Consider the following 21,655-nt stretch of genomic DNA (forward strand, 5'->3'; position numbering starts at 1 on the left):
TAGTAGGTCTAAAAATACAAAAAAGTCAGCATTAAAATGTCCTCTGTGTTGGTAATCCTATTCCAAAGACTTTTCATGTTTATCCTGTATTCTTATAGACTCAACAAGAGCGAGAACGGGAAACAGAACAAAATAGTAAAGAGAAACAGTCACGTCAGCTGTTGATGATCAGTTTTGCAAAGCAAAGTCTGAAGTCCTTATCTCTGGGTGTTCAGTACAGAATGCAGAGTTGATTGTCATTCTGCTACCAGAGAAAGGTATTCTACACTGAGAGCCTTATCATAAGAACACTTAGCTGCTTCCTCTGCAGGGAACAGCAGTTGGTTAAGACTCAAGTGAGAACGCTCACCAATTTTCTCAAAAATGACTTCCCCATTATGGTGTCTGGTCAACTGGTTAGGTCTAGCATGAACATGTGATTTCTAAAGCATGAGCTGGAATCTGCTGACCTGTTTCAAAAAGGAGCACCTAGCACAAATGGATCTTTAAGCAAAAATCATCCATCTATTTAATTTTCAGTAAACACGCTATTCCTTTACAGTTTAACATGTATACTCTGGTAGATAATTTAGGATGCTTTTTATTGTGATAAAAATTTCTAATAAGGTGAAATACAGGAATCAAAAATGGTCTTATGGCCGGCGCCATGGCTCACTAGGCTAATCCTCCAGCTGCGGTGCCAGCACCCCGGGTTCTAGTCCCGGTCGGGGCGCCGGATTCTGTCCCGGTTGCTCCTCTTCCAGTCCAGCTCTCTGCAGTGGCCTGGGAAGGCAGTGGAGGATGGCCCAAGTGCTTGGGCCTTGCACCCTCATGGGAGACCAAGAGGAAGCACCTGGCTCCTGGCTTTGGATTGGCGCAGTGCGCTGGCTGTAGCGGCCATTTGGGGAGTGAACCAGCAGAAGGAAGACCTTTCTCTCTGTCTCTCTAACACTGCCTGTCAAAATAAAAAATAAAAAAAAAAAATAAAAACAGAAAACGTTACAAAAAAAAAAAAACAACAACGGTCTTGTAATACATGGAAGATGGAATCTCATAGCATAAAATTTGATTTTTAAATGTGCATAATTAATAAAAATACATCTTTAAATGTGAACTTGACAGTTTTCAAATTGTAATAAGAAACACCATGTACCACTTATTTTAGTGTTGACATTTTTTGACTTTATTAATACCATTACATTTTCATGCTTCTTAACATTTTACATTAATTATATGCAATGTTTTATTTAAATCAAATCAACAAATATTTGAGCCTATAAGAGAGAAGAATGAAATGAGAATACACCTGCTAAATTGTTTCTAAGAGTAAAAAGTTAATATTGGGATTTAAAAACCTGACTTTTCAATGGTACTGTCAATTCAACAACATGTGTATTTACTTAAGCCACTGGACTGCCCATTAGCCTTTCCTGTCGGAGTGCAATTAATCTCTTGAACCACTTTTCCTCAGCATCAGCTTTGTCAACAAATAACTGAAAGAAAAGGAAAAGAAAGCATGTTATTGTCTGCTATTGACTTGCATTTGACCTAATATGATACAAATCGCTTTTTTATAATGTATCTCTCAGCACAAGATTTGGATACTGTTTAACTCTTGATGACTTTTGAAATGAAGACCATCTATTTGGCATTAATATTGCACAGAAAGTCTTGTAGTAAAATGATCGACATCAACATCATTGGTTAATGATTTTACAACTTTCATTTGTGAGGTTCATTTCTGATAACCTTTCTGAGAGATACAGTGAAATTACAACATTTGATGGAAGACACCAAATATGACATTAGCAACATGTTCACAGTCAATTAACAAGAGTTAAACTAGGATTAGAATTTTTAGTGCGATTTTTTTTTAACTAATCTCTGCCTACTTGTCTTAGCCACACAAAGAATATTTCTAGAAGCTACACAACATGAGTGGGACTATACTGGATTCAAATATATGTAATAGCTGAAGGGTTGAGGGCCAGCAGCCTACTTTTAGCAAATAGGAACATACAAACCATTTCCTATAATTGTCTGAGTGCTATCACAAAAGGACAGTTTGATTTCAGTTAACTATGGTTTGATTGACATTCTTAAGGTTTCAGATCTTACATTTGGATGGGCCAGAGAATTGTCATCTTGGTACTTGATTGCAGTAGGGATGCTGGTAGTGTCTATTTCTTTTTCAGTACTGGGTGGATCAGCAAGTACTGATGCTGGTCCTGATGTTGAAGTCGCATGTTTCACTTCAGTAGGTTCCACTGACTGAGAGGCACAACATACAATAATTTAAGCAATACACAATTAGAATTTTTCTTTAATAATATTTCTGATTTTTAATGATAATTGTATGATTAGTCTCCTTTGAGGTGACATCCATCTCAAAAAGTTCCATATTACTGAATGAGAAATAATTCATAAAACAAAAAACAAAAAAAAATGCTGGGGAAATGTTTATCATTTCTTATAATGTGCAATTTTTCTTAAGAAATTGGTGCTTGTGAGTCTATACTATTGAAACATATGCATATTTATTTATATCTAAATCCTATTCATCAGGGCAAGCATTTAGCCTAGTGGTTGAGATACCTGTGTCCCACATCAGAGTACCTGGGTTTGAGTTCTGACTCCAGCCTTCTGCCAATGCAGAACCCATGAGGCAGGGGTGATGGCTCAATAACTGCGTTCCTGCCAACTTTGTGGGAGACATAGATTGTGTTCCCCATTCCTGGCTCCAGCCCAGGCCCTGGCCCAGCCCAGCTCTTTGTGTGTATTTGGGGAATGAAACAGTGGGTAGAAACTCTGTTTTTTTTTTCTTTGTTTCTCAAATAAATAAATAATATTAATCAAACCAAGATTGCAACAAATATTCAGCATTTAGTTAGCCTCTTTAGGTATTAAAAGAAAATTCAAGGGTTTTTCATTTATTATTATTTTTTCAATACAGTTTTACTCTGGCACAATTTTGGCTGTGTGTACCACACAGCTCACCCATCCAAAGTATATACTCCAATCAGAGGCAATACGCATACTCACAGAATTGAGCGCCAACTATTTCAGCCAACTTTAGAACATTTTCATCATCCTTCCCCTATACCCCATACCTATGAGCAACTGTTCTCCATTCCCCCTAACCTTTTCACTCCCAGGCAACCACTAATCTACTCTCTGTGAGTTTTCCTATTCTAGATATTTCATATTTTTTAAAAAGATTTATTTATTTGAAAGTCAGAGTTACACAGAGAGAAGAGAGGCAGAGAGAGAGAGAGAGAGAGAGAGAGAGAGAGAGGTCTTCCATCTGATGGTTCACTCCCCAACTGGCTGCAACGGCTGGAGCTGCGCTGATCTGAAGCCAGGAGTCAGGAGCTTCTTCCAGGTCTCCCAGGGGGTTCAGGGCCCAAGGACATGGGCCTTCTTCTACTGCTTTCCCAGGTCATAGCAGAGAGCTGGATCGGAAGTGGAGCAGCCGGAACTAGAACTAGCGCTCATAGGGGATGCCGGCGCTTCAGGCCAGGGCATTAACCCACTGCACCACAGCGCCAGCCCCTAGATATGAATTTTAAAAGATATTTTATTTCATAAAATAGGTGGCCTAATGTGACTGGTTCTTTCATTCTGAATAATGATTTTAAGGTTCATCCTTGTTGCAGCATGCATCAATAATGCATTCCTTTTTAGTGCCAAATAATATTTCATTGTATTGCTCTACCTCATTTTATGTATCCACTCATCAGCTGATGGACTCAAAGTTTATCTCTTAAGGCTAATTAAAATATTAAAAATATATAGAAGTGTTCAGAAAAAATAATGTCATATCTTTGAAAAAAATACTGTAGGATTTCTTCCAACATCTGGCAAACTGTAGACACTCAATTCATTCCCCATTTACTGAGAGTTCACTACATACTGTGCAGTGCACTAAGTGCTAGGGACACGAAGACTGATAAAGCATTGTTCCTGCCTTGACATAGCCAACAGTATAGTGCTCACTCAGGCAAACTTCAACATCTTCTTTGCTGAGACAGAAAGCCAGGAAAGTGACTCATTAGCATAATGTTGCAGGGATAAAATGATATGGATTAGAATCTGAAAGTAGAAATTAAAATAAAAAACCCACCCAAGATGAAAGGGAGGTTAATTCCACTATGTAGTGTTTTTCTAGATCTACTGGTTCTGAACTTATTCTTCCTCAATTTCTATTTTCTTTTGAAAAGAAATACCTACTTGGAATATCTATTCACTGAAGGAAGAACAAAACAGACATCACTGGGGAAAATCTGTGCGGAATGACACAGGCGTGAATTAGTTACTCCTTTCTTAGTCATTTATCTTAGAGTTGGAAACTCATCTACTTACCCAGTACTTACTGAGCACTCCTAATTGTTAAGCACTGGGTGCACAGGAAGAAAAAACAGATAGGGTCTCTGTGCCAAGTGGAGGTTACATGTTGCTAATGCAGTAGATGATGAAAAACAGATAAATACCAAAATAAATACACAATCACCAATTGTAGCACATGCTCTCAAGCAGTAAAAAAGGTGCTGACACAGAGAATGACGGGGACCCGGGAGGAGGGTCTACTTTTGGCGGAGTATATAGAAGCACTGTCTCTCAGGTGAAATTTAAGACCTGGAGAATGAGAAGGAGCCAGGTCTGTGAGGAGGAACAGGATTATTGCTCTGGACTGAGGGCTGACTACAAAGATCTCAGGTGGGGAACACCTGGGTGTGTCCGAATATCAGACAGGCCAGAGGTGCACAGTAAGCAATGGGACACTTCAGTCCAGAACTAGGGTCACTGCTTCTTTAACTCAGCCACATCATCACTCTGCTTGGGTATCACCTCCTAGAAACACAGCAGGAAACTGCTCCCAGGCAAAACTTTGGACATTTTGGGACTCATCTTGTTTCCCTTCTCTCAAAGATCACCAGTCCTGTGTGGGCTATTATTTGATGTCTGAAAATAAAGCCTCATGTTTCTTGTTAAGTTCTATAGTTGTTTATGATGAGAGGATGAATTTGAAACCAGTTATTCTGTGTTGGTCAGTACCAGAAGCTCAAAAAGATTGTTCTGGTTGCTAGGTAGGTTCTGTACTGAGAAATGCAAGAAGAACAGGATGATTTATGAAGGGCTGCGACCTAGGTACCAAGTGAGGAGATGACTTGGATTAGGGTTGTGGCTGCAGACAGTTGAAAGGAAACAAATTCTGAGCTATTTTGCAGGTGATGAAGTCAAGATCCACCTTCAAAATATCATCTGAAGTATTTTATTCAATCAAATAATTTGTTTTTATGGTGATGAGAGCTGGTCTACAGCTATAGGAAAGATTTATATCATGAAACAAGGCCCTGAAGGCTAGATAGTTTGGGTAGTTATGTTTAAGAAGTCAAGCAAAATAAGAAAAATCTATTCTATAAGCTGTTTTTAAATATGGAGGTATTTATGAATAATAAAGCTAACTACTAATAATGCTAATCAAAATACTTTTTTCAAAATCTTTTTATTTATTTTGGTGTAAGTTTTTTTTCCATAAACTTAATCTTTACAAAGAGTTCCCAAATATACCTCACCCCATGGCCCCTATTAACATCTCATATTAATATGTTTGCCACCAATAATGAACCACACCCAAGTTCCTCTATTGTTTTAATCCAAAAATATTTTTGGATTCCTAGCCTCTAGTAATCAACATTCTGTGTTCATATTTTAAAAAAAAATTTAGCTCCCAAATATAAAGGAGAAAATATGGTATCTGTCTTTCTTGTCTGGCTTGTTTTACTCAACATGATGTCCACCAGTTCCACCTATTTTGCTGCAAACAAAGGACAGGAATCATTCTTTTTTTAGTTGAATAGTATTTCAGTGTGTACACATGCCACGTTTTCTTTATCCATTCATCTGATGATGGACACCTTAGTTGATTCCATATATTGGCTACTGTGAACAGTGTTGCTATAAACATGGTGAAGGAGTTAACTCTTTGATGAGTCTGTGTCTTTTGGGTACATACCCAGTAGTGGAATTGTTGGATCAACATGGCTGCTCCATTTCCAGTTTTTGTTTCTTAAAAGATTTATTTATTTTGAAAGTCAGAGTTACAGAGAGAGGGAAGTAAAGAGGGAGAGGGATATATATATATATATATATATATATATATATATATATATATATATATATATCTTCTACCCAGTGGTTCACTCCTGAGACAGCTACAACAGCCAGCCTTTGGTCATGCCTAAGGCAGGAGCCAGGAGCTTCATCTGGGTCTCCAATGTGGGTGGCAGGAACCCAAACATGTGGGCCACATTTCCCTGCTTTTCCTGGGAGCTGGATAGGAAGTGGAGCACCTGGGACACAAACTGGTGCCCATGTGGGAAGCTGGCATTGCAGGCAGTGGTTTTACCTGCTATACCACAATGCTATTCCCCATTTCTAGTTTTTAATGGAATCTCCATACTGTTTTTCATAGTGGCTGCACTAATTTATATTCCCATGAATGGTGTATAACAGTTCCCCTTTGTCCACGTCACTGCCAGTATTCGTGATGCTTCCAAGCTCGATTCTGTTTTGCTCATGTTTGATCTGGTTATTCTCATATTTTTTTTGTGTGTGTGTGATTTCATATGAATTTTCAGAATGTTTTTTCTTACTCTGTTAACAATGTCATTGTTATTTTGATAGGGATTACATTGAATCTGTAGATTACTTTAGATAATACAAGCATTTTAGTGATACTAATTTTTCTGATCCAACAGCAAAGAATATCTTACTACTTTTCTGTGCCCTTGATGTTTACTTTCATCAATGTTTTTTAATTTACATTGTAGAGATCTTTCACTTTTTTGGCTAAATTTATTCCTAAATATTTGACTTTTTGTGGTTATTGTGAATGATACTGATTTTCTTTTTTTTCAGATTTACTTTATTTATTTGAAAGACAGAGATATAGAGAGAGGTAGAGGTAGAGAGGGAGAGGGCTTCCATCTGCTGGTTCACTTCCCAAATGGCTGCAATGGCTGTAGCTGAGCTGATCTGAAGCCAGGAGCAGGAGCTTATTCCAGGTCTCCCGGGTGGGTGCAGAAGCCCAAGGACCTGGGCCATTCTCTGTTGATTTTCCAGGTGCATCAGCAGGAAGCTAGATCAGAAGTGGAGAAGCCAGGAATCAAACTGGCGTCCTTATTGGATGGTGGCACTGCAGGCCAGGGCTTTAATCCACTGCGCTACAGTGCTGGCCCCAAGATTGCTTTTCTGATTTCTTTTTCAGCAAGATCATTGTTAGTACATAAAAATGCTACTGTTTTTAGTATGTTGAGTTTGTATCTCAAGATTAGTGAATTGACTTAGCAGTTCTAACAGCTTTTTGGTGGACTGTTTAGGATTTTCCATGTACAACATCACATCACCTGCAAAGATGGAGACTTTGTTCGCCTCCCTTGACATTTTGATGCCCTTTCTTTCTTTCTCCTCCTTAATTGCTCGTTAATACTTCCTGTACTAATCTGAGTAAGAGTGGTGAAACTGAACATCCTTGTCTTGTTCAAGATCTGAGGGGAAATGCTTTCAGCTTTTCCCTTTCAGCATGACACTGGCTATTGGTTTGTCATATATAATAGCCTTATACAATTTTGAGGTATGTTCCTTCTATACCTAATTTGTAGAGGGGTTTTATCAAGAAGGGATGTCAAATTTTATCAAGTGCTTTCTCTGCATTTATTGAGATGATCATACAGATTTTGTTCTTCAGTCTTTTGATGTGATTTACGACATTTATTGATTTGTGAATATTGAACCACATTTGCATCTCTGGAATAAATGCACTTGATAGTAATGCATAATCTTTTTGATGTAGTGTTGGATTTGGTTTGCTAATAATTTGTGGAACATTTTTGTAACTATAATGGTCTATGGTTTTCTGTTTGTGTTGTGTGTCTTTGTCTGGTTTTAGTATCAGAGTGATGCTGGCCTTGTAAAAAAGACTTGGCAGAGTTCCAAACTTTTGAATACTTTGAAATAATTTAAAAAGTATTGTGGTTAGTTCCTCTTTAAGTATTTTGTAGAATTCAGCAATGAATCCATCAGGTCCTGGACTTTTCTTTGATGAGAGACTTTTAATTATTGCTTCAATCTCGTTACTGGTTATAGGTCTGTTTTTGTTTAGACTTTCTATATCTTCTTGAGTTAATCATGGTAGGTTATATGTATCCAGGAATTTATCCATTTCCTTGGCATATTCCAGTCTGTTAGCATATAAGTATTCTACTAGCTTTTTTATTTTGAGATAATGTATTTTTAATTTACATTATAACCAAATGCTTAATGTTCCACTAAACAAAGAATTCAACATGTAAAAAGTAAAAAGACCATAGTTCCACAGGAATATCACCAAGGGCTATAAACAATAAAATGAAAAGATGTCAATTTCACATAGTAGTTTCTTATAATCCTTTGTATTTCAGTAGTATTGGTTGTAATGTCTCCTTTTTCATCTGTAATTATATTTATTTGACTTTTCTCTCTTTTTTTTCTTGTTGGTCTGCTTAAAGATTTGTCTATTTTTTTCAATCTCAAAAAACCAACTTTTCATTTTGTTTATTTTCTGTATTTTTCCCCAATTTCATTTATTTCTGTGATTATTTCTCTGATTCTTATTATTTTCCACCTCCTGCTAATTTTGAGTTTTATTTTTCTAAATATTTGAAATGCATCATTAGATTGTTCATTTGAGATCTATTTTTTCAGAGTAAGCAATATACCGCTATAAACTTTCTTTCTAAATCTGCTTTTGTTGTACCTCACAGGTTTTGATATTTGTGTTTTCATTTTCACTTTTTTTCAAGGAAGTTTTTTATTTCCTTTTTAGTTTCTTCAAATAGAGATCGATAGCTTAAAGAAGTGAGGAAAACAATAGATAACAGGATGAGAAGGTCAATTAAAAGAAATAATTTAAAAGAACCAAATAGGAATGTTGGAGCTGATAACTTCAATCAGTGAAATAAAAAATATCAATGAGAGCTTCAAAAGCACAATATACCAAGTGTAGGAAAGAATTTGTGATCTGTAGGACAAGACTTTTGAAGTAGTACAGTCAGATAAAAGAAAAAGAGAGAGAAAGAGAGAAAATGAAAAAGAATTAAAAAAAAAAAGCCTATGTGACATATGGGATACCATTAAGAGAACAAATTTTATATGATAAGGATACCTCAAGGAGAGAGAAGAAAAAAAAATCACTGAGAACAAGCTGAACCAAATAATAATCTTCAATTTCCCAATTCTTGAAACAGATATGTTCATCCAGATGCAGGAAGCTTAAGGAACCCCAAACAAAGTCAATAAAAAAAAGTTTTCTCCTAGGTATAATACAGTCAAATTGTCAAAAGATAAGAAAAAGGAGAGAATCCAAAATACAGTGAAAGAAAAAAGTCAAGCTACATAGCAAGGAAAGTAAATTAGACTAACAGACTTCTCAACAGAAACCATACAGGCCTGAAGACAATATATATTTCCAGATGTTAGAAGAAAAAAAAAAACAACTTGCAATCAATAATATTTTATCTGGCAAAGCTATTCTTTATAAGTGAAGGAGAAATAAGTAAGATATTTAAAAAACAAAAAACAAAAACCCCTGGGAGAATTCATTACCACTAGACTAGCCTTGTAAGAAATCCTGACAGGAGTCTTGTGTTATAAGCAAACATTATGAAAACACGTGACAGTACCACATTCACTAACAGAACAGGAACAATCAACCAAATGACAGGAGTTATTTCTTATCTATCAATATTAACCTTGCATATAAATAGATTTAACCCCAGTCAAAAGATACAGTTTGCTGAATGGGTAAAAAATAAGACCCAACTATATGCTGTCTACAATAAATTTACTTCACAGATAAAGACACACATAGACTTAAAATAAAGGGCTGGAAAAAGATATACCATGTAAATGGAAGCCAGAAACAGGTAGCAGTAGCTATACTCATATCAGATATATCAGACTTCAAATCAAAAACGGTAAAATGAAATTAAGGAGGATATTATATGTTGATAAATGGATAAATTTAGAAAGACCTTTGATCTAACAATCACAAATATATCTGCCCCTACCATAAGATCACTCAGATATATACAACAAATATTATTAGACCTAAAGGGAGAGACAGACTCAAGTACAATAATAGTGGGGACTTTAACACTTTACTGTCATCAATTGCCATATCACCCAGACAGAAAATCAACAAGATAAATCAGGGTTGAACCATACTTTAAGGAAATGACCCTTACACACATCTTCAGAACATTTCACCCAACAGCATATATATTCTTCTCATTGGCACATGGAACATTCTCTAGCATAGGCCATACATTAGGCCACAAATAAAGTCTCAGTAAATTTTTAAAGCATTTTTTTTTTTTTGACAGGCAGAGTGGATAGTGAGAGAGAGAGACAGAGAGAAAGGTCTTCCTTTTGCCGTTGGTTTACCCTCCAATGGCCGCTGCGGCCGGCGCACCGCGCTGATCCGATGGCAGGAGCCAGGTGCTTCCCCTGGTCTCCCATGGGGTGCAGGGCCCAAGGACTTGGGCCATCCTCCACTGCACTCCCTGGCCACAGCAGAGAGCTGGCCTGGAAGAGGGGCAACCGGGACAGAATCCGGTGCCCCGACCGGGACTAGAACCCAGTGTGCCGGCGCCGCAAGGCGGAGGATTAGCCTAGTGAGCCGCGGCGCCGGCCAAGTCTCAGTAAATTTAAAAAGGTTGAAATCATACTCTATATCTTCTCAGACCACAAAGGCATAAAACTAGAAATCAACAGTAAGAACAACACAAAATTTAGAAACACATGGAAATTAAAATATTAATTTTTATATGCATGTAAAGAAATATGTATTAGATTGATCTGACAGCTTTCTCATATTTTGAAGCCAAGGTCTCAAGCATGTGTAAGTTTACAACACACTGGTTTGAGAAGGCTCATGGTCCTATGTGATAGGTTACACTGATTCTTCATAAAGCTGAGAACATCTACTAGTAAAGCTCAACATTCTGCATAGAGGAAAGTGGGAAGTATGCCAATTGATGTGTGTATAATTTTGCATATCTCAGCCATGCTGTGATAAGACCTGGACAGGAGGCTGGCAGTCCATGTTGAGTTGCCTTGAAATGATGCTGAGTTACTATTCCAGTTGCCAAAGACACAATGTCTACACAATACCTTAACATTTTCTTTGAGAAGTACATAAGCACATACTTGTAGAAAGTGAAGCTCTCAATGGTTAGGATCACAGATGGAAATTATTACTTAAAAATGGATGCTAATAATATGAGGGGAGAAATATTGATTTCTTCTTTATTTAAGTGATTAAAACTGTCAAAGAAAAGTTTATTTTGACGATAAAACAAAGCCTCAACATGGCCATAATCAAACGTGGTTTTGAGTATCACTGCCACCTGGTGGTTCTGTTAGGAAAAATTAGTTTTACAATGTACTTCCAAGTAAAAGAACTAAAGGCCCCCAGGCATAAGGTTATTTACTCTCCTTTCCAACATAGGCAGGCAGTCATCTGCCAGATGTAACAATAACAGGATCGAATAACTGCTAAGAAACCACTCTGTAACAACAGTTTGAAAACAAGTTGTATCTTGGATCTTAAAGTTAATGATATAACAGGAGCTATCAGATTCTATACTCAGACAGAAAAATGGTTTTAGAGAGTTAAACTAGTTCAATCAATACAGGCTGCAGGAAACATAGTGTCTAGCATGTCACTGATAATAGCCACTTTTCTGGTAACAGCTCCATAGCTTAATTAGTGGAATTAACGCAGGTAAAGAAAGACTGTATCAACTGAAGGGATGACTGGCATAGAAGAGCTTTTTCAAAGGTACAAACTTCATACCAAAGCATATAGAACTGTCCAGAGGAAAGATGTTAAAACTAGCATCATGGGTAATTCAGTCATCAAGACAGTTAATTGTTGCTATGCATCAGGGATAGCCTATCATATCTCCCCATGATCTAGATGAAATAGTCCTCAAGATAATTTACCTCCCTTTGCTAAGTAATCTCCTCATAAATAATTCAGCTTCTTGGGCATCCTGAATCTCTGTGTTATATTACAGACACAGATATTTTAGAAACTAGCAAGGGATATCACTTTCTGAACTAATATATTTTCCTTCTATTTTATATTTCAATAGACTGAGAAATTACTCATTGTTAGCCTATCACTGCTGTTCTGATCATTTCAAAGTATTATGACTAATAAAAAAAAGTCTAATGTTGGATGACTAAGACTTTAGACTACTGTGCATTCACCAATGTAAATGCTATTTCCTAAGGCTTTTTTTTTCAGCACATTCTCCTGTTGGCACCACTTCCTACCTTTCAATGCACACTTTCTTGAAAGAGAGGGACTGAATTAAAAAGAAATCTAAAGAGAAACAATAGCAATTGTATCAAACAGGAAAAAACTGTTTAGAAGAAAACTCAGTATAATGACCATGGAAGAATAAGTATTTCTACAGAAAGAAAATTCTAATTTATTATAAAAGAGTCAAATGAGAACTGACAAATCAGGGTGAATTTCAGAAAATAAATAGTAGGAAAATAAATTAAAAAAATAAATTTTAGAGGTGGGTGTACAGATTAAGTTGCTGTTTGGGATGTGTGCACCCAGATTGGAGTGTTTGGTTGGTTTGAGTCTGGGCTATTCTCCTTCCGCTCTAGCTTTTTACTAATTTTCATGGGAGGCAGCAGGTGGTGGCTGAAGTACTTGAGTCTCTGCCACCCATGAAGAAAACTGGATGGAGTTCGGCCTGGAATAGCCCCAGTTCTTGGGGACATTTTGAGAATGAACCAGTGTATGAATGATCCCATCCCCACTCCTCACTCCCCCACCCCTGACCCCCGCCATGTCTCTCTTTCTGTCTCTGTCACTCTGCCTTTCAAATAAATAAATAAACCTTCAAAAATAATCCCAGGGGCCGGTGCTGTGGTGTAGCGGCTGAAGCTGCCACCTGCAGTGCTGGCATTCCATATGGGTGCCAGTTCGAGTCCCGGCTGCTCTACTTCAGATCTAGCACTCTGCTATGGTCTGGGAAAGCAGTAGAAGATGGCCCACGACCTTGGGCCCCTGAACCCATGTGGGAGACCCGGAAGAAGCTCCTGGATCCTGGGTCCGGATCGGTACAGCTGCAGCCGGTGAAGCCATTCATGGCTGAAGCCGGTGACTCCACTTTGGGGAGTGAACCAGGGATGGAAGATCTCTCTCTCTCTCTCTCTCTCTCTCTGCCTCTCCTTCTCACTCTGACTTTCAATTAAATAAATAAATCTTAAAAAAAAAAAAGTAGTCCCAGTAATTCTGTAAGTATAAATGGCCTTATAATATGCAAGCAAGATTAATGGAAAGCCAAGATACCATGGAAAAGAAAAAAAAGAAGACCTAAATGAAAGATCTCTGTGAGTGAGATCCCAGTGGAAAGAACGGGGCCATCAAAGAAGGAGGTACCTTTCTCTGAAGGGAGGAGAGAACTTCCACTTTGACTATGACCCTATCGGAATAAGATCAAAGTCAGCGAACTCTAAAGGCTTCCATAGCCATGGCAACTCATGACTAGAGCCTAGGGAGATTACTGACGCCATGAACAGGAGTGTCAAATTGTTAAGTCAGCAACAGAAGTCACTATGTACTTACATCCCATGTGGGATCTGTCCTTAATGTGTTGTCTAATGTGCAGTGATGCTATAACTAGTACTGAAACAGTATTTTTACACTTTGTGTCTCTGTGTGGGTACAAACTGATGAGATCTTTACTAATTATATACTGAATCGATCTTCTGTATATAAAGAGAATTGGAAATGAAAAAAAAAAAAACCTGGTGTTAAATTGGAAATGGCATAGAAAATTAATTAATTTTTAAAAAAAAATATTATGTAGGATCTCTGTCTTTAATGTGCTGTGCACTGTTATTTAATGCTATAACTAGTACTCTAACAGTATTTTTTTCATTTCGTGTTGCTATATGGGGGCAAACTGTTTAAATCTTTACCTAATATATACTAAACTGATCTTCTGTATATAAAGAGAATTGAAAATGAATCTTGATGCGAATGGAAGGGGAGAGGGAGCGGGAAAGGGGAGGGTTGAGGGTGGGAGGGAAGTTATGGGAGGGGGGAAGCCACTGTAACCCATAAGCTGTACTTTGGAAATTTGTATTCATTAAATAAAAGTTTAATAAATGAAAAAAAATATGCAAGCAAGATTAACTAATGGGCAAGTATTTTTATGATTATGAATTTCACAGCTCCATTTTTCAGGCATTGTGATGTCAAACTATCAAAAGTTCAAATGCAATCAACATACTGACAACGCAGGTACTATAGATTATCCAAGGCTACTGGGTTCTGTGCCTAGCACATAACACATGCTCAATTTCTATCTCATGAATTAATTACTTAAAAAGTGTCTAGTCATTGAAAGATAACTAGTAACAACGAGAGTGCTAATGAAAACAATATGTCTGTTTTCACCTATCAGATTAGTAGAAATGAAACTGGCTGATAGGACCTTGTGTTAACCATGGTGTGAGAGGCAGACATTTTGCACTTTTGGGTGAGATTTGAACTGGTACAGCGCTTTTGGTGGATGACTTTGGATATGTGCTAAAATAAACAATGTCAACTTTTAACAAAGAACTCCAACTTGAAAGTTTTATTTTAAGAAGATAGTAATGATTATTTGCAAGCATTTATGTTATACTTCTAAACTTAAAACTACTTAAATATCTGACATCAGAGGAAAAATTAATAAATGTTACATTCATCAGTAATACAGCCATAAATATACTTATAGATATAGAATATTTGAGAACAAGTGGTAATTATAACCATATCTTTATTACATGAATGTTATTATAGAATAAGTTTCTACCTTAAAATGCCTTTTCCTATTGGAGAACATAAGAAAATTCCTAAAACCAGTCTTACTAAGGAAAAGTCAACAGAAATAAAATGTCAATCAAAGCCTCCTTAGTAGAGTTGAGTGACACCCAACTGGCAAAGACTGAAGATATATATTACTACTTGTATAAGTTTCTAATTTTTCTCTAGCAGTCAATTCAAAAAATAGATGTATATATTTGAAAAGAAAACTATATATGTTCATGAAATGCTTATTACTTGTTATAGAACCATAAAGTTGGGCCGGCGCTGTGGCTCACTTGGTTAATCCTCCGCCTGCAGTGCTGGCATCCTATATGGGCGCCGGGTTCTAGCCCCAGTTGCTCTTCCAGTCCAGCTCTCTGCTGTGACCTGGGAAGACAGTGGAGGATGGCCTAAGTGCTTGGGCGCCTGCACCCACTTGGAAGACCAGGAAAAGCATCTGGCTCCTGGCTTTGGATCGGTGCAGCACACCGGCCGTAGCAGCCATTTGGGGGGTGAACCAATGGAAGGAAGACCTTTCTCTCTCTCTCTCACTGTCTAACTCTAATTAAAAAAAAAAAAAAAAAAAAAGAAGAACCATAAAGTTGACATCTTACTTTTTGTCTTCTCCATGAATTATAAAATAAAAATGGCATCAGACACATTTTTACAGTATATTTTTATGCAAGTTAAGCTTGAGCTGATTCTGATTCATTCTCTCTCTCTCTCTCTTTCAATAACAAACCTGACAGTCTCTAAGCCTTCTTCATCTACTAGAGGAAGCACTCACATTTTAGAAAAATGCATTATTAAAGCATCTCTTCAGTTGGCACCCAAAGTGTGGTTCATAATGCCTGGATGAAAACTTACCTTTTTGACTTCTTTACTTGACCTGAATGTCTGCTGAATAAAAGAATCACTTTCAATAGCTTCAATTTCTTTTACTCTTTTCACTTGTTCTACCAGGGTGGCTTGGTCTAAAAAAAGAAGAGTATAATGTAAGTGTATCTTGGTATAAGCTTGTTAACACTCGATCTAAGCAATGTTCTTTCTTTCTATGAGGAAATTTTACTACTTATGAAATATGATGAAGATATTACAGTTGTACTATAACAAGAAATTCCTGTGGTGCAGCAGGTAAGGCCACTGCCTGCAGTGCTTGCATCCCATATGGGTGCCGGTTCGAGACCCGGCTGCTCTACTTCTCATCCAGTTCTCTGCTATGGCCTGGGAAAGCAGTGGAAGATGGCCCAAGTCCTTGGGCCCCTGCACCCGCGTGGGAGACCTGGAAGAGGATCCTGGCTTCAGATTGGTGCAGCTCTGGCCGTTGCAGCCAATTGGGGAGTGAACCATCAGATGGAAGACCTCTCTCTCTCTCTCTCTTTCTCTCTCTGCCTCTCCTTCTCCATGTAACTCTTTCAAATAAATATTTTTTAAAAAAAGAAATTCTTCGCCCCTCCCCAGATCCACAAATATAACATTCCTAGGAAGACTCTCATCTAAAATATAAAACATTGCTGAGTAGGAACTCTTGATCAGGTAATCTATGCTAATATAGTAGGAGGGCTTTTAAGTTTTTTAAAAAAGATTTATCTATTTGAAAGTCAGGGTTACACAGAGAGAAAAGGAGAGGCAGAGAGAGAGAGAGAGAGAGAGAGAGAGAGAGGTCTTCCATCCGTGGGTTCACTCCCCAAATGGCCGCAATGGCTGGAGCTGTGCCGATCCGAAGCCAGAAGCCAGGAGCCAGGAGCCAGGAGCCAGGAGCCAGGTGCCAGGTGCCAGGAGTTCTTCCAGATCTCCCATGCGGGTACAGGGGCCCAAGCACTTGGGCCATCCTCCACTGCTTTCCCAGGCCATAGCAGAGAGCTGGATTGGAGGTGGAGCAGCCGGGACTCAAACTGGTGCCCAAATGGGATGCCAGCACAGCAGGTGGTGGCTTTACCTGCTATACCACAGTGCTGGCCCCTTGCATTTCTTTTTTACATGCCAGCTGGGTGGAAAAAAATAACATTATGGTTCACAGCCTTGCTGTTTAAACTTCTGCTCTAAGCAGGTATGAATCTATAGCTGAATTAGGAGCCATTACACAGTTAAGGCAACTAAAAATTTTGGGATCTAGATTTCACAGATAAAAACTGGATTTTCTTTCTAAGAAACAACTGCAGAGGCAAGCATTTGGTGCAGCAGTTATGATTCCATCCGGAATACCTGCATCCCATAGTTAGTGACTGAGTTTGAGTCTAGGCCGCATATCTGATTCTAGCTTCCTATTGATGTACACCCTGGGAGGGAGCCAATGATGGCTCAAGTGATTGGGTTCTTGCCACTCATGTGGGAGACCTGGATTAAGTTCTTGACTCCCAGCTTTGTCCTGGGTCTAGCCATAGATGGTTCAGGCATCTGGGGGAGCAAACCAGCGGATAGGACCTCTGTCTCGGCTTAAAAAAAAAAAAAAAAAAAAAAAAAAAAAAAAAAAAAAAGCGGGGCTGGGGGAATGGTGCTATGGCACAGCAGGTGAAGCCACCATCTGCAGTGCTGATGGGTCCCCACACCCACGTGGTAGAACTGGAGGAAGCTCCTGGCTCCTGGTTCCGGCCTGGCCATTGCAGCCATTTGAACAGTGAATCAGTGGATGGAAGGTCCCTCTCTGTCTCTCCTTCTCTCTCTCTCTCTCTCTCTCTCTCTGTAACTCTGCCTTTCAAATAAATAAATAAGTCTTTAAAAGAAAACAAGAAAGCTATATATTTCAAAACAAAACAAAACACACACTCACACACAGTAATAACTCTTTTGACAAGTAGAATTATTTACATTAAAGAAATTGTTACATCCCAGAAGCTCCAACTGAAAAGGTTAAAAGTTGCTATGGAGATAAATATAAAGAGTATGAAAAGAAAGTAGGCTTTATAAATTAAGATAGAAATGTTTTCTGAAAGATCTTTGTCTGAACTTCTGGCTAATCACAATTACAATTACCTAGTCTTATGCAAGCTTTGGTTTATTTGTGGAAAAGAGCTCTTTCGAAGATGTGTCTCTGGAAGATATAGCCAGTCTTTTCTCAAGTGAGAAACTGTGAGTGGAATGTTTGGAAGTAGCAGCCACCACAGGCAACACTCATATCTTGGGTGGAATACACTGTCTTGCTTACATGCAAGCATAAACACAGAGTGCCACTGAAGAGCAAATAGTTCTACAGGCCTTTAGAACAAAAGCTACTTTGAATTCTAATTATGCAATGTACTCAGTATGTGAAACGAGATTCTTTGTCCAGCTAATTTCTTAATATTAACACAATTACACATATGTAGTAATGTTAATACAGCAGGGTAAAGTCACAGTGGGTACCATTCCATGAGATCCAGTTTTAATGCCAATATGAAAACATTTGTTCCTCTTGGTCTTAATTAGTTTCACTACGATTATTTCATAATCACTAATTCCCAACCAAGAGACATTATTTCTGACTTCAGGATGATGTCTCATACATATCAAGTATTGGATCCCTTGGAATGTATTCTCTAACATATCCTCCAATTTGGATTTGCAAAGCACATCATTAGTATTAAATGTCAGAGGTGAACTCGCAAACAAGACTTGATGTCTAAAGCTTGTGGTGTTTGTAGCTTTAAATTTGAACATACAACCAGCTCCTGATACAAATAAAAGTGTTATTGCTGAAGCTGGGCAAGGGCTAGTATGCTTAACAAACAGCACTGGAGGAATTATAAAGGAAAGAAGAAGAAAGATTAGAGAAAAACAGAACATTTTCACTGTGCTTCTTTAAAGATCACCACAGGAATAACAAAGTGACAGGGCAGATAGGAAAAAGCCAGTTTGCCTGACTTCTAATATGAAAATAAACCGGCATAGCTTTTATCTTTCAATGTGGGATTCATTTTACTGGTTGTAAGAAAGCGATGTTTAAATTAAAATTTGAGAGATTCATGGAAGACTTACATTTTCAGCCTTTTAATAGTTTAGTTCTGTGGTGTCTGAAAACAACAGACATAGGAAAAAAATTGATAATTTTAATTATACATGCCAATCTGGTATTTAAAAATCATGTGTCAATTGTAATATTGTGAAAAATGTGTCTTAAAACTAGTTATCATTTATGTTACAGTATCCTATATTTATCAGCCATATGGCAAAAATAGACAAGTAATAAAGTTACTGAGAGAATGAAAATGATAATCATGAAAAGACATCCATTAGCACTTGGTGATTTTCTTAAATAAGCACACAATTGGGAAATATAGAACTTGCATATGTTGTTTGTCAGTTATCAGAAGGAATATATAATTCACAGTAAAATAAGAAATAAGGGAATCAGAAAGCCAAGTTACTACAGATGAAAAGAATCAATACTAACTGCACAGACTATATTTGTTCCTTTTGTTATGAAAAATTAAAACCAAATATCTTATTAGTTATTACTGACATTGCATTATAAAAATTAGCCTCTCCTATGAGTTCAAGTTATGTTTGTAATGAATTTCACAAAGTTTACAAAGTTTTATTTAAAACCATTATCAAGTTATATGCAAATTTAAAAACGGTAAGATGAGACTATCCAATATAAACCTTTCATTTGTAAAGGCAAATTTTTAGTCTACTGCATTTGTAGAATATAAACATAGACCTAGTAACTCTAAGTTGTGAACAGCAGATGGCACTATTGCCCAAGATGTAATTGGATGAAAGGCAAGGAGTCATGAAAGCTATCTCAGACATACCAAGATCTCATGTTCAACGGACTCCTTTTGAATATTAATATTTTATGAATTTCCCTAAAGTTAAAAAGCATTTTATGTTATAAAGAATTTGGGTCAGTGGGCCCCACAGTTACTGAGTTACTTACAATATTTTTCCAGAGGAAAAAAAATATGTATATACTAACAGTATTGCTACAAATACATGAATAATACAAAAGATTGTCTTATTTTCAGATTAAATTGACTCAAATATTAGTCAAGAAGGGAAACATCCATGAATTTCCTTTTTTATGGCACACAATAGATTTAAAAAAAAAAAAGCCTTGGAAATGTAAACCATTTTCAAGTGCTTGACAAGAATGAGAAAAAAGCAAACAGCAACAAACTTGTATGCCAAAGATGGCTGTTATAAAACACACAAAGCATCTCATAAAGCTTACTTGGAATTTTACAGTTATTAAAATAATCTCTCATGAGTATAAATCTTAACACAGTCATTGCTTTTCCTTTCCTAATAGTACATTAAAAATGTTTCTCTTAAAAAGCATACAAAACATTAGAAATCCATCTACCTGAAACATTTTAAGGTTGCTCATAAGGCCAATGTCCCTGGGGATGAATTTCTGGAACTGATAAACACAAATAACTTGCAAGATGAAAAAACTTAAGTGGAATTGGGCTTGTTTATTAGTCTTTGGGAAATCTATGTTGAGTTGTACGTCAGTGAACCTTGTGAAGTGTCTCTAATAATACCCCTGTTGGATGGAGTCCAAGAAAAGCTCACCTTATATTCAACTGCTTACCATATCAGACTAAGTAACAGGAATAACTTCTATGTGGTTGTACCAGTGAAGAAGAATTTCTGTTAAACATTTAAGTAAGCGTAAGTGAACTGGGCATCAGGCTATGCTTTATTTTCAGAAAAAAGAAAAAATCACACTGAGTGACTCACTTGGAATGCTCTTTTGTGAATCCTCCCTGAAATTTAGGACTATGCTTAATGTCTACCTTTTGATTATATCTTCTCTCTTGCCACCTGTGAGAAAAGGGACCTTTTCTATAATTCATTGAGCATTAGCATGTGCCGTCTTTCAGTGAGATTAATCTTTTTTGTGAGTAGAAGTTTCATCTCCCCAATTACAGGGGACATACCTCTTTGTGTTACCTCCAGAACTTAGTGGAGTGTGCTCAATTATTTAGTAAGCAGTCAAGAAATATTTGTTGAATAACTGTAAATTAAACAGCATTAAAGAAACCATCAAAACAAAAAAACTTCATGGGGGAAAATTGTCAAATCATAGGAAGTTTTAGCAACTTAAGAAATTAAATGTATTTGGTTAGTTTTAAGGGCCTTGGGTTTGGACTGTCAGGGTTAAACCCTGACACTGCTCTGTACTAGCTTTGTGGCCTTGTACAAGTGGTTCAGGCAGTGTTAGTCTCGGTTTTCTCATCCGTGGCATTGGGATAATAATAATCTAAACATCACAAGATGCTTGAGAGATTTCCTACCCTTCACTCTTCTCTCCTCTTCCTCCATTCAAATATTTGAGCACAGTCAATGTACAAGACATCGTTTCATATCCTAAGGATTTAGAAATGAGTAAGAGTTTCTTTCTTTATGGAGTTTAAATTTTACCAGGAAAATAATGAACAAGGAAATAAAATATCAAAGAGAACAGAGAAGAGGACTACACAGGAGGAAGGGGAACTGCTCCAGACACAGTAACCAGGGAAGCACTCCTTGATGTGGTAATATTTCAGCAGAAAGAACAAGGGGAGGGAGGGGGGGGCGTTTGTCTCAGTGGTTACATCACACAGAGGGTCTAGGCTTATTACCAGCCTGTAGCTTCTGACTCCAACTTAAACAACTGAGTCTTCCATGTGGGAGACCTGGATTGAGTTCCTGGCTCCCAGCTTTGGCCTTGGCCTAGCGTGCTGGCATTGGCAGGCATCTGGGGAGTAAACCAGCAATTGGGAGGGAGCTCTCTCTGTCTCTCAATAAATAAATGAAAATACAAAAAGAAAGGGAGATAGAAAG

General features: G+C 37.5%; 1 protein-coding gene across 1 annotated transcript in view; it reads right to left on the reverse strand.

The window, feature by feature from the left end:
- Positions 1–1,179: 1,179 nt before the first annotated feature.
- The window catches only part of RSRC1 (arginine and serine rich coiled-coil 1), a 464,346-nt gene continuing 443,870 nt past the window's right edge, over positions 1,180–21,655 (reverse strand). Inside the window, exons 8-10 of the mRNA XM_062212576.1 lie at positions 15,773–15,879; positions 2,098–2,250; positions 1,180–1,472 (exon numbers count right to left, since the gene is read on the reverse strand). Of these exons, the coding sequence (XP_062068560.1) occupies positions 1,380–1,472; positions 2,098–2,250; positions 15,773–15,879 (353 nt within the window). The 3' untranslated portion in view covers positions 1,180–1,379. The remainder of the gene's footprint in view (positions 1,473–2,097; positions 2,251–15,772; positions 15,880–21,655) is intronic.

Source organism: Lepus europaeus, chromosome 2 (genome assembly GCF_033115175.1).
Source record: "Lepus europaeus isolate LE1 chromosome 2, mLepTim1.pri, whole genome shotgun sequence".
In the NCBI taxonomy this organism is placed as follows: domain Eukaryota; kingdom Metazoa; phylum Chordata; class Mammalia; order Lagomorpha; family Leporidae; genus Lepus; species Lepus europaeus.